Consider the following 12645-nt stretch of genomic DNA (forward strand, 5'->3'; position numbering starts at 1 on the left):
TAATACATCTTGAAAATCTTTGTTTGTCCACAAATAATAATATTCTTTTATAACTGTAATCATTGGAAACAGAATATGTATATATATGGAGAGGGAGAGAGAGAGAAAGAGAGGTGAGGGTGGGGGGATTGATTTGGGGAACTGGCTCATGCAGTTGTGGAGACTGGCAAGTCCATAATCTAGAGAGTAGGGGTGCCTGGGTGGCTCAGTCAGTTGGGCGTCTGCCTTCGGCTCTGGCATGATCCCAGGGTCCTGGGATCGAATACCTCGTTAGGATCTCTGCTCAGTAGGGAGCCTGCTTCTCCTTCTGTCTGCTGCTCCCCCTGCTTGTGCTCTCTTTCTCTCTGACAGATAAACAAATTAAATCTTAAAAAAAAATCTAAAGGGTAAGCTGGCAGGTTGGAGACCTAGGGAAGAGTTGATGTGGTTTGAGTCTGAAGGCAATCTGGAACAGAACCCTCAGGGAAGGCCTTCAGTTGGTCAGATGAGTCCTATTCACATTACAAAGAGCAATCTGCCTTACTCAAAATCTACTTATTTAAATGTTAATCTCCTTTGAAGAATACCTTCACAGCAACATCCAGTGTATTCAAGCAAATTCTGGGAACCATCACCTAGCCAAGTTGATGCACAAAATTAACCATCACAAAAATATTCCCTTTAATGGGTGTGTGTCTTTCATTTTATATATGAACTACAGTGTATGCAATCCCCTAAGGTTGGAGATTCAGGTTGTTCCCAATTTTTTCATCCTTACACACAGCACATCTTTGGCTATTTGACTCACTTTTGTCTCTAAGATCAAGTCAGAGTGTAGAAAGGAATGCATATTTCTAACTTTTTCAAGAATTGACTACTTATTGCCTGATTGCCCTTGTAGATGCCTCTACCCCTTGAACCACAACCTGAAGGCTTTGGAGTGGGGAAAATGCCAGGCTCACCTTTATCTTCTCCTTCCTTCCTCAGCCTGCAGGTCCCTGGGAACTGGAATGATGCTGAGTTCATGGTCCACCTCCTCCATTGAAGAAGTGGCAGAGGCCAGTCCCGAGACACTACGATGGCTGCAACTATACATCTACAAGGACCGTGAGGTCACTAAGCAACTAGTGCAACGTGCTGAGCGAAAGGGCTACAAGGCCATATTTTTGACGGTGGATACTCCTTACCTGGGGAACCGCTTTGATGATGTGCGTAATAGGTTCAAGCTACCACCTCAACTCAGGTAACCATGGGTCTCTGATCACCTGGGCCCCTGAGCTCTTCTTCTAATTCTCTTCACTCTTGTCGTGTACCAGCTCCGAAGGTTATTTTCCCCCCAGTTTCCACATGGGTGCCATGGGGAATTAGATTCTTCACAAAACATTCATCTGGAAGTATGATTGGCAGGGACCTTGTTTAGGAATAATAGGCTCTGGGTTCTAGAGGTAAGTGCATTTCTTTGTTGAAATCAAAGAGCCACCTATTAGTTTTATTTTTAATTGTATTTGGAACAACTGTGTCTAGGAAGATTAAAAAAAGCTAAAAGAATAGAGACAAAAGAAGCCACATGTTTGATCCCCTATCTTCTTCTTTCAGCAATATTCCTCTTTCATTGTGGTTCATCCATGGGTCAAGATTCATTCATTCACTCATTCACTCACTTATCTATCTAGTAATCAAAATGGAACTGTGATGGTTTTATCAGGTCATTCAGCCTGTCCGTTAGCAAGGAACTCTCCTTTTCCCTGTAATATTTTAGGACTAGAATCATCTTGTGTCAAAGCTAGGAACTCAGGAAGTTTACTGAGAAAGACCCTCACCTCCCTATTTTTTCCCCCTTTGTTTTTGCCTTCTCCCAGTTCCCCCCAAAATCTGCTCTTGAGTTTTTCATGCCAGTATGTTACTAATAGCTTTCAGGGATAAAACTATCTGAATAAGAATCAAAATCTTAGTTTTAGTGAAGGACATTTTGATGATGGGATTTCAAAGCATCCATCAGAGTATGTGAAATGATAAAGGATGCTTTCCTTGGATCCTGGACCTCATTTTACAACGGGCCATTGCTTACTCTATCTATATGTGAAAAGATCCAAATCCAAAGGATTTCAAAAGCAAATCAGCATTCCATATAAGGACAAGAAGATTGTTAGAAGATAGGAATTCCATGTATATTATAGAGTGACATGTATCTCAACCACCACATAAGTCCGTATACAGTCTTATATGAATGTCATAGAACTATTATATAGCTCTGTTGTGTATACACCTATTTGAGTATAAACTATTGTGCATAAAATCTTGCCATTGAACCATATGTAAATTAGTTGTGTGAGGCTATCTCTGTGATTCTTCCAGGTGGGTTTAGGATATTATTTGTGTATGTGGTACCTTCAATAACCCAATGACAAAGAGAAAATGCTGTCTTGACAGAGCTGTCAATAACCTTGTTCCATGTATCCCAGACACTGGGTTACCCAAACACCCTGTCTCTCAGAGAACAGAAACAAAAACAAAAGTCCTGACATATTCCTACTTCTTGCCAAATTCACCCAAAGTAGATGGCTTCAAATTTCCCTAATATGAAATCTGTATTCACCTTATTTCTCTATTTTGGTTACCTTATTTATTAGACTTTCTAAAATAATTAGTTTCACACTATTTAGGCTTCTGACAGGAAACATTCCTCATGATTTCCCTTTGGACATTTGAAAGAGAATTTGCTATTCCTTTTTCTCCTCCTCTCATTACTACGATGACTCCTGACAACAATAATAACAAAGAATACAGTAGGGTTTTTTTGCGGCTTAAGAAGCACTTTCTTGTTCTGGATAACAAACTGTGTTTCACAGTGGTATCTACTCAGACAGGGGAGATGACACAGGTCATCTGTGCCAGGTCACTCAGTAAGGAGCTGGAAGGCTGATCTGCTTTTTTCTCCTTTTCCTTTGCTCCTGGGCTCCAGCCCAGATGACGAGAAGGACCAGTAGGGAGACAAAGGCCCTTTTCAGCTGTCGATGTGCTCACGAGTGGCCATGACTCCCCAGCTTGTCACATCTCCCATCTGAAGATGATCAAATAATGAGCAACATACCCAGGTTACAGGGAACACAGGAAACACCCCACAGCCTGGTGTCCCGGGCCCCTGGAGTGCACATTGTCCTTGTTTGTCCTCATGGGCTTCAGGGCAGGCCAGTGCCCTCTGGTCCCCTCCTCAGCAGCCCACATTCAGCAGCTGAAGGCAGAGCGTGCTAATGGGAGGCCCAGGCTTCCGCTTGAGGCCACATACAACCAAAAAGCTCATCTGTTACAGCCTGATATGAAATCAGGTTTTTTTCCGCAACTGACCTGACTCATAGAAGGTGAAGCCAGGCTTTTCAGAAGTGAGGTTTGGCAGGCGGGACAGGCAGGAAATCCAGAGAAGAATGAGTCTGTAAAGCAGTGGCTCCTTCCAGGCCTAGCTACTTCCTCTGCCTGGAAAGAGGGGAGTTGGGGGGGGGGGAAGGGCGGGGGGGGGGAGGGTCTTGACTCTCGGCATCGGGGACCAGCCAGAGTTCAGGAGTGTGGTAGTATCTGCTTGGTCTATATGCAAAACACGTGTATGTGTGTATTATGAATGGCACAGAGGTTCCTGAAACTGAGAGGGAGTAAGGGAAATTCTCATCTGCTCTTGGAAGAAGCAAGGAGTGAGGCCAGTTCCCTAGACTGATTTCCTCAGGCTTTGAGGGAGGGGCCTTTTTCCTCTCTCTCTACCCCATGGAGATTGTTCATTTACCCTGGGTAAAGACTTGGGTCTTTCGTGGAGCACCAGGGCAGTTGAAAGGGAAGAAAAGGCATTTCCAATCATTGACTAAGATCAAAGTAAATCATGACACCAAAAACTATTTGTGTGCCTATAGCCCTATAGCCCTGAAATGATTCATTAATCATAACAGCCAGAACAGATCACACAGAAAAAGATCAGATGGCCATTGTCTTCCCAGAGTTCTGGTGATAAAAGTGGCCTGTGGGGCTTTCTGTGAGCAGGACCCTGTTATCTCTCTGTCCTTACCACCTGGCACCCTCACCTCCATCCACTCTTCCCAGCTGCACGGGCTACCCTAGGGTCCTTTCAACATGCCAGGCTTGCTGGTGCCTGAGAGCCTCAGAACTGACTCCTCCCTCTGCCTTTTACGTCTTTCCTCCAATCCATGCACAACTGACTTCCTCCCTTCCTTTAGGCTTTGACATCAAGGATGGATCTATGTATATTTCTAGGGGGAAACCGAAATAAAAATAAGTAGTAGAGATCAGAATAGAGATACAATATTTATGGGGACCCTGGGCAGGGGTTTCGGGGAGAGAAAGATTTGTGAAGAAGAACTGGGTACGTGGGCCAACAGCCTCTAAATTGTTTGGTTTAGGAAAACATTCACAATGTAATCGTGTTAAACGAAATAGCGACCTCCCAAAGACATTCATGTCCTAATCCCTGGAACCTATGAATATGTTATTTTACGTGGCAAAATGGACTTTGCATGTGATTAAGTTAAGGGCCTTGAGATGGGGCGATTATCCTGGATTATCCCAGTAGGCTTAACGTAATTAAAAGGGTCCTTAGACCAGGGAAACAGGAGTGTCAAGAGTCAGAGGAGATAATGATGCTGGAAGCAGAAGTTGGAGGAATATCATCAGCAGTCAGGGCATGTAGGTCTCTACAAGCTGGAAAAGGCAAGGAAATGGATTTTTCCCTAGAGCCTCTGGAAGGAAAACAGTCCTATCAACACCTTGAGTTTAGTCCAGGGAGATACATTTTGGACTTTTGACCTCCAGAACTGTAGTATAATAAATCTGTGTCATTTTAAAGCCCTCATCTGTGTCATTTTAAAGGTTGTGGTCATTTGTTATAGCAGGAACAGGCAGCAAATATGGTAACAACGCTCTGCTAATTTCCTCTACAAGGTAGCTTCTCAGTGAGGGCCTGTCTGATTATGATACTTAAACTTTCAAGTTCAGCCTCTACTGGCTCACATCCTCTTATTCTGCTCTACTTTTTTCCTTTATTTTATATAGCACTTATGTTCTAACATGCTCCATAAGTTATTTATTATGTTTATTGTTTATTTGCTGTCTCCCCTTGCTAGAATGTCAACCCTAGGTGGCCAGGTATTTTTGATTGTTTTACTTAATGGTATATCCTAAACATCTAAAACACTGGCACATGGTAGGTGCTCAAGAAGTGATGTTGAATCAGTAGATAAAAATGTACTAGATCATGTGAGATTTACCCAGTAAAACATGACTACTAAAATGTTAAACAAGATTTTGAGCTCAAACTTAAAATCCATGCCCTGCCCATTTCTTCTAACAGCCCAGAACATTGAGGAAGAAATTAGCAGGGCTATGTTCTCAATGTAAGTGTTTTCTAATCAGCATTAAAGGCTGGTGGCCCACGCACCAATTTCTGTATGTATTATGAATCTCTCTCTCTCTCCTCCTTTCTCGTATTGTGTTGGTATCATGGGCTCTACTGGTTATTGTTTTATATTTTGTTTCCAGTTATGGAGACACATAGTTTTGTCTTTAATGTCGTATCATCAATACTTATAGTAAATAAAATATATTTCTCAATAATATTCATTATCATTAGTGTTACTATTGGTTATTCAATGATGTTTCACTTTCTTTAGTAGTTGTTACTATTCTTATGATACTAACTTACTAAAAGCTAAAATAATTTCTATATTAGATTAAAAAGTATATTTGGGGGCCATTCAGGGCACAATGAGGTCCTTACAAGGCCAGTTCTTTTCCTTGCCTTTGGGTCATTAAACAGCTCGGGATTTGGAGCATTAAGTCCCAAGTCATTGTGTTATTATTTTGATGTGGCTCTTTTCCTTCCTCAAGAAATGGAATACTTTGGTTATCAGCAGCCACTTTAAGGGTTTTTGTGTATGTGTCATAATTTGAATAAAAATAGTATTCATGGAGGTTTCCTTCAGAAGCACTGGTAAAACACTCCATCGTGGGTCTCTGTCAAGATATCTGAAAACTTTCTCTTGGCTTCTGGCTTTGAACAACGTTTTAGAGTAACAACAAGGCTTCATTGTGCACTGAAATTTCTGTAAGGCAACATTCATTCAAGTGTTGATCTGCATTTCACCATCCAAGAATAACAACAGTTATTTATATAATTTTATCCATGTTTCTGTTTTTTCCTATCCATTTCACCCTTCCACCCCGCCCCTGCTGAAACACTGTAGCTTGTTTGGGATGGGGGTGGGGTGCCATGCAGAGTATATACACATACAGATGTTTTTCTTCTTTGCCCCCCTGGTCTTGCTATAGGATAGACAGACTGAACCTTTTTCTTATTAACAATATTATTTAAAAGTTTGGTATTTAATATCACTTAATACCATTTCTAGGTAATGGAATAGGTCTTCATAATAAAGATATGTTTATTGACCAAAAGCATACCTTAATTCAAATTAAGACAACCACAGAATACCAAAGGCTGTGATAAAATGTACAAGCCTAAACGGTTTGATAAAAAGAAATGCCCAAATATTTCATCTAAAATCTGAACTGAAGCTAACAAATAGATGGGGACCAGTATGACTTTCATGAAGTTAGAATTTTCTTAGAATTATCTTTAATAGCCACCCGAGTCAATGAAACTATAGGACAAATTGTTCAATCCTTATTTTTTTTAAAAGAATTTATTTATTTGACAGAGAGAGACACAGCGAGAGAGGGAACACAAGCAGGGGGAGTGGGAGAGAGAGAAGCAGGCTTCCCGCTGAGCAGGGAGCCCGATGCGGGGCTTGACCCCAGGACCCCGGGATCCTGACCCTAGCTGAAGGCAGACGCTTAACGACTGAGCCACCAGGCATCCCTTCAATACTTATTGAGAAAACTTTGCCAATGGCTTGAATAGAATTTGGTGGGATGTGAATGTTCATGCCCTTATTTTAATATATGCCCCTTGAGGTACACAACCAGCTGTGTCAGCTGAAAGTATACTAAAAACATTAAATCTAGTTTGTATTAAAGTAAGTCTTTAAAAAATTAAAAATAGTGTGCCTATGTACTTCCAGGTTTATATAAGAATTGTTAGTCATTACTCCAAAATCCTTTATACGTTCAATGACAGAGCTAGTAGAAGCAAAGAAAGACTTATGACTAAGCCAGAGATTAATATACAGCTGTACTTTTACCCAAGTTGGAGATTGGCTAGCAGAGTAATTTATAATGTGCAGAAAAGCAAGGTGAATCCAGGTCACTGTCATTATTCAAAGACAGCCTTTCAGAGAAACGAAGTTTGCAATTGGATTTGCTTCTGTAGGCAGCTAAGTCACAGGGGTAATGCCATTGCGTATCCAGATGGTCATCTATCCAGTTAGTGATCAGAGGTGCAAGCAGAAAACACTTTGTTTCTAGTTCAGGGAACTGCCAAAATCTAGTCAAGATATCAGGATATTAAGCCAAGAGAAAAGATTTCAGATGTAGAGTGAGCCAGTAGCAGAATCTTACAAGTAAGTTAGAGAAATCCTGGTCTAAGTTGGGTCAACAAAATTAGACACAGGAAAGGCAGCAACTCAATGGGGTTGTGTCTCAGTTTGGGTTCCCCTAGGAGGAAATTTTGAGCCAGTGATTCAAAGGCAAGCAGTTCCTTTGGAAGATGAAGGGGATACTGGTAGAGGAGTGAGGAAGTGGTCCAAGGAAGGAAGGCAGCAAACAATGGGCATGTTACCAAGACAGCTCCAACTGCAGGCAACTGAACCTTAAATCTGATGGGAAATTCTGGAGAGGAGGTATAACCTATCTCAGAGTTAGCCCTCATAGAGGTGAGGGAGCTGGGGTATTTATATGCCAACATCCTGACACTTCAAGTCTGTTGTGTGGGTGGTTACTCAGACTTCAGGAGCAGGAGAAAGTCACATGTATTAGATTTGCCAGAGAAACAGAACCAATAGTGTATACACACTCACACACACACACACACACACACACACAGATTTGGAAGGATTGCTTCCAAATTATGAGTCTGAGAAGTCCCACAATCTGCTGTCTATAAGTGGAGTCCCAGGAAATTCAGTGGTGTGGTTCTAGTCTAAAGCCTAAGGCCTGAGAAGCAGGGGAACCAATGGTATAAGTCCCAGTCTGAGTCTGAAGGACCAAGAACCAGGGGATGATAGTGTAAGTCTTGGTCTAAATCTGAAGGCTTGACAACCAGTAGGTTCAATGTCCAAGGTCAGGAGATGATGGATGTCCCAGCTCAAGCACAGAGAACAAATTTGTTCTTCCTCCACTTTCTTGTTGTATTCAGGACCTGAACAGATTGGATGATGCCCACCCACATCGATGAGGCCTATCATCTTTACTCTAGTCTACGATTTAATCTCATCCAGAAACATCCTCACAGACACACCTAGAAATAATGTTTTACTGGCTATCTAGGCATCCTTTAGCCCAATCAAGTTGGCACATAAATTAACAGTCATATCACAGGCAAAGAAATGAAGATCTTGGTAATTGGATAGCTCAAGCCCTGGCCAGAATTGTCTGAAAGATTGGGAAGTTTGAGTCAGCAGGCAGACAGCCTCAGAGAAAACAACCTAAATGGTGGAGGGAAAAGCAAGAGCTGACGACTCATCTGCTGGGAAACAGTTCCCACTTCTCCCTGTGCCCACCACCACCACCACCATAATAGTAGGACAGGAGAAAGCATCTACAGTCACAGCAGACAGAAGGTATTAACTGATGTTACTGCAGTTCCAATCTCCTCTAGAATTTTGTATAAGGACATTGGAAAGTTTCCTGAAGTCAAAAGCAATCGCCAAGGTGCAACTGAGATCTGAGCAGAGAGAATGTAATTAAGAGTCCAGAGACCCAGGTTGGAGCCCAAATGCTGATTTCATTTGTGGGGACATCTTGCTCTGCATTTCTGTTTTTATTTTCTATATAAAATGGGAATCATAAAGTATCAATTTTATTTTCTAAAAGTTTTCTTAAAAATTTTGATAATATTGGTTTATGAAAGTCCTTTGTAAATTGTAATGTACCAAACAAATGTCCATTGTTATAATTAATATGCATTGCTGGCTGAAAATAGCATCAAATCTGTTGTCTATATTCATAAACTGGCTTAAAAAGGTAGAGATAGTGGAACTTGCCCATATGTTTTTCCTTGAAACTGTCTTATTTTATATAAACATAGCCTAAGATGCACAATAAACTTTAAGTGACCAATTAAGTCCACTTGATTGTCACATTTAGCCTGGACTCTAACACCAGAACATAGGAAATATGCATGCAACCAACCTATAGATGGTTGAGGAACATCTAATTGATTTGAAAAGGGTGACATTTCATTTTTCACTGAATGAGTCATTGTAAAATTATCTCTAATTTTGAGAAGTTTCTCATTTTATGTATCTCTTTATTTCAGAATGAAAAATTTTGAAACCAATGATTTAGCATTTTCTCCTAAGGAAAATTTTGGAGACAACAGTGGACTTGCTACATATGTAAATAAATTAATAGACCCATCTATCAACTGGGAGGATATTAAATGGCTGAGGGGGCTCACATCACTGCCAATTGTTGCAAAAGGCATTTTGAGAGGTTTGTGTATTTCTCATACTGATCTTATGATTCTTTGTAGATACAATCATGATATGTTTAAGAGAAAATAATCAGGAAAAATTAACATGGAACTCTAAGGAGACATTCCATCTCTCAATTCTCCCTATTGATGTTAGTGAGTAAATATTTCTTCATTCTTAGGTAATACACTGAAGAGCTGGGCTCTCATGAAGTAAGAAGTTACCTTCATGGTAACATGGGATGCTGCTGCCTTACCTTGGAGACATCACTAAATCATGGAGCTTGACAAGATCTAGGCAAAAGGTCTTGAGTTCATTGCTTTGTCTGAAAGCTACAACAAGCTAGTCTCAGACCAAGAAGAAATCCAAGGATGATATTATGACAGCCAGACCTGTTTTAAGAGCCTTTTCTATTTTTCTCCTGTTCCCTGCAATTACCAATGACTAGGACTGATTCTTGAGGGTGGTGAATCCCATATCACCTCCCTATAAAGAATGGTTGAACATGACATTAAAATCCTCAAATATCAAGTCATGGGTATTAAAAATCTTGACTGCTTCCCCAGTATCCACATGTATTCAAATCCCACAGGGAGGTACCAATGACTTCAATAATTTGGAGTATAAATGTATTCACCCACAAAAAATGTTTTCTTGCCTTTGAAAACATTTTTTAGTTGATTATATAGAAAACTGCCAAAAACTTATTATTTTATATGTGAATGTTTAGGTAAGTGGCTCTGAGATGAGAGATTCTATTAACTTATCTCAGGGTCAAAAACAACTTCTAATCAAAACATTTCATCAGTTTTATTTGAATATGTGAGTCACATGGCCCCTATTTATAAAGCTATAGGCATGCCCCTGGCTTTATCTCTTTAATCTCAAGTATGCAGAAATGAAGTTAATAGAAGTAAAAGAATGGACCCAGCAAGGCTTTTAAGTAGTGGAGATATGTTTAAATCCAGATCTGTCTTAATCTGTGCTGTTAAAAAACATTGTTACATTTTTTCCTGTTGGTCATTGTTCTAGTTCAAAATTTCTGTGGATTATACTTCAAAGAGTGGATCTTGGTGTTAGAGACACCTTTAAACAACAGTTTCACTTACTTTACTGGTAGCCATATTGTCACCCATGACTGTTAGCGCTACTTCCCGTGGCTACCTTCAACTGTAGATGCTAAAGAACACTAACACGAAGGTTCTTCCCCAATTCATTCATTCAATCATCCATTCAGTTACTCACTCACTCAGGCATTCATTTTGTAGACATTCATCATGCTTAGTGCATGCTAAGATAGTAATTTGAGGTCCATGGCCAAAAGGAGGGCCCATTCTCGTAGGAAACAGACATATAAACAAGAATTTGGGCCCAGTCAGGTGTTACAGGTGCTGCACAGATATGCAGTGTTAGGGTGGGGTTTAAAATAGGGCATGGGCACTTAGAAGAGTAGGTTAGGGAAGCTTTTATTTCAGAATGAAAGATAATGCTTGAATTTTGCCTTGATATCGAAAGACTCAGACTGAAATAATGGTAAAATAAAGCAGTTCTGAGTAAAAACTTATGGAACATGTAGACTTTAAGATGTTTGAGAACCACTGAGGTTCTTGATCAGGGAATCAACCTCATCAGATTAGCATTTTAGAAAAATCAAGCTAATATTATATAACGGGCCTAATGGATAGAGGTGGCAAAATTGTGGTCAGGGGGACATTTAAGAAGTGGTTGCTGCCCAGGCAAGAGATGACTGTGGCTGACCTCAGGAAACTGAGAAGGTGTGATTGAATTAGAAAATTAATGCTATTTCAAGTATTTAATTCACTCTCATCACAGAGATGGCCCAGGGCAAATGGCTTAAAACACCAAAGAAGAATGAAGTTTTAGTCTAGTCCCATGTTTGTCTAAGTTAAATAGGGAACATATAAAAGAATGAGGTAATTTAATTTTTTAACCAATTTTTCAATTTAGGATTCCCAGTATATATCATTTTCTAGAACTCTGTCCTCTAGGATATGATGCAGATCTATTCAATTAGACTTCACTATCACGTGTTACATTGCAAAATACTCTGGCTTCTAGAACTTTCTTCTGGGGTCATCTCACCTAGGACCACCCCCCCATCACCTCCTTTTGTTCTCACCCGTATGGATCATATGACTTCTTTCCACATGTTTCATAGTGTTTTACACACAATAGATGGCCCAGGTGTTTACTGAATAAAATTGTCAGTGAAAACTATGAGTCTATATAATTAGAGAGAGCTCAAAAGCAAGAGAAAGAGAGAGAGAGCATTTGGCATTTGAAAGGAAATAACTTATTTATACATGTAGAGTTTACATTGTCTAGCTTTTCTGTAACTATTTATTTCATTTATTTAACAAACAAGAATCATCTCCATGACAACTACATCAAGTAGTGCATAAACTCAGTCTTGATGGGGGGTGGGTAGGGGCAGGGCCAATTCTGGGAAATCCGGTTCTCACTATTTCACAAATCTTCATCTAGAAGTCACATGGGTAGACTGAGAGTCACCCATCCTCTTTCATTTTCCTTTGACTAGAAAAGTATAGATTATGTTTGCAGGAACATGAAATCATGGGTAGCAGGAAAGATCTTAATGAAACATCCCCCCTTACCACCATTTTAAGAATTGCATCTTAACGAATGCAAACTGAAGTGCAAGATGTAATAATCTCTTGCTGTGGTTAAACTCTGCCCTTGGAAAACTTCAACACAAACTCTAAACAAGTATTTGAAATAGGATTTGGTCTTCTAAAACTCATGCTAATAAACAAATGGCTTTATGAGGAAAGGCATAATGCTTTTCAGAATTGTTTTAAAATTTAAAAAATATTTTTAAACTATTCAGTGGTATTTTCATAGTAGCTTTTTGTTTCTCAAAAACTGTAACTAGCTCTTTTCCTATATACTTTTTTTTCACAACACTCCCAAAGATAGTCACTCAATGTTTCCAGATTGTGCTCAAAACTGCTGCCATGCATCTAGGATTTAGTTACTAAATTCCTGTGAAATAGCAGAGTCCTGAGTCAAAAGCTCCAAGGGTTTGAGGGTAAATCTT

General features: G+C 40.0%; 1 protein-coding gene across 1 annotated transcript in view; it reads left to right on the top strand.

Moving 5' to 3' along the window:
- The window catches only part of HAO1 (hydroxyacid oxidase 1), a 49597-nt gene that overhangs the window by 19879 nt on the left and 17073 nt on the right, over nucleotides 1–12645 (top strand). The window contains exons 3-4 of the mRNA XM_021688911.1: nucleotides 967–1222; nucleotides 9410–9585. Of these exons, the coding sequence (XP_021544586.1) occupies nucleotides 967–1222; nucleotides 9410–9585 (432 nt within the window). The remainder of the gene's footprint in view (nucleotides 1–966; nucleotides 1223–9409; nucleotides 9586–12645) is intronic.

The sequence above is a fragment of the Neomonachus schauinslandi genome, chromosome 10, assembly GCF_002201575.2.
Source record: "Neomonachus schauinslandi chromosome 10, ASM220157v2, whole genome shotgun sequence".
NCBI classification, from domain to species: Eukaryota; Metazoa; Chordata; class Mammalia; order Carnivora; family Phocidae; genus Neomonachus; species Neomonachus schauinslandi.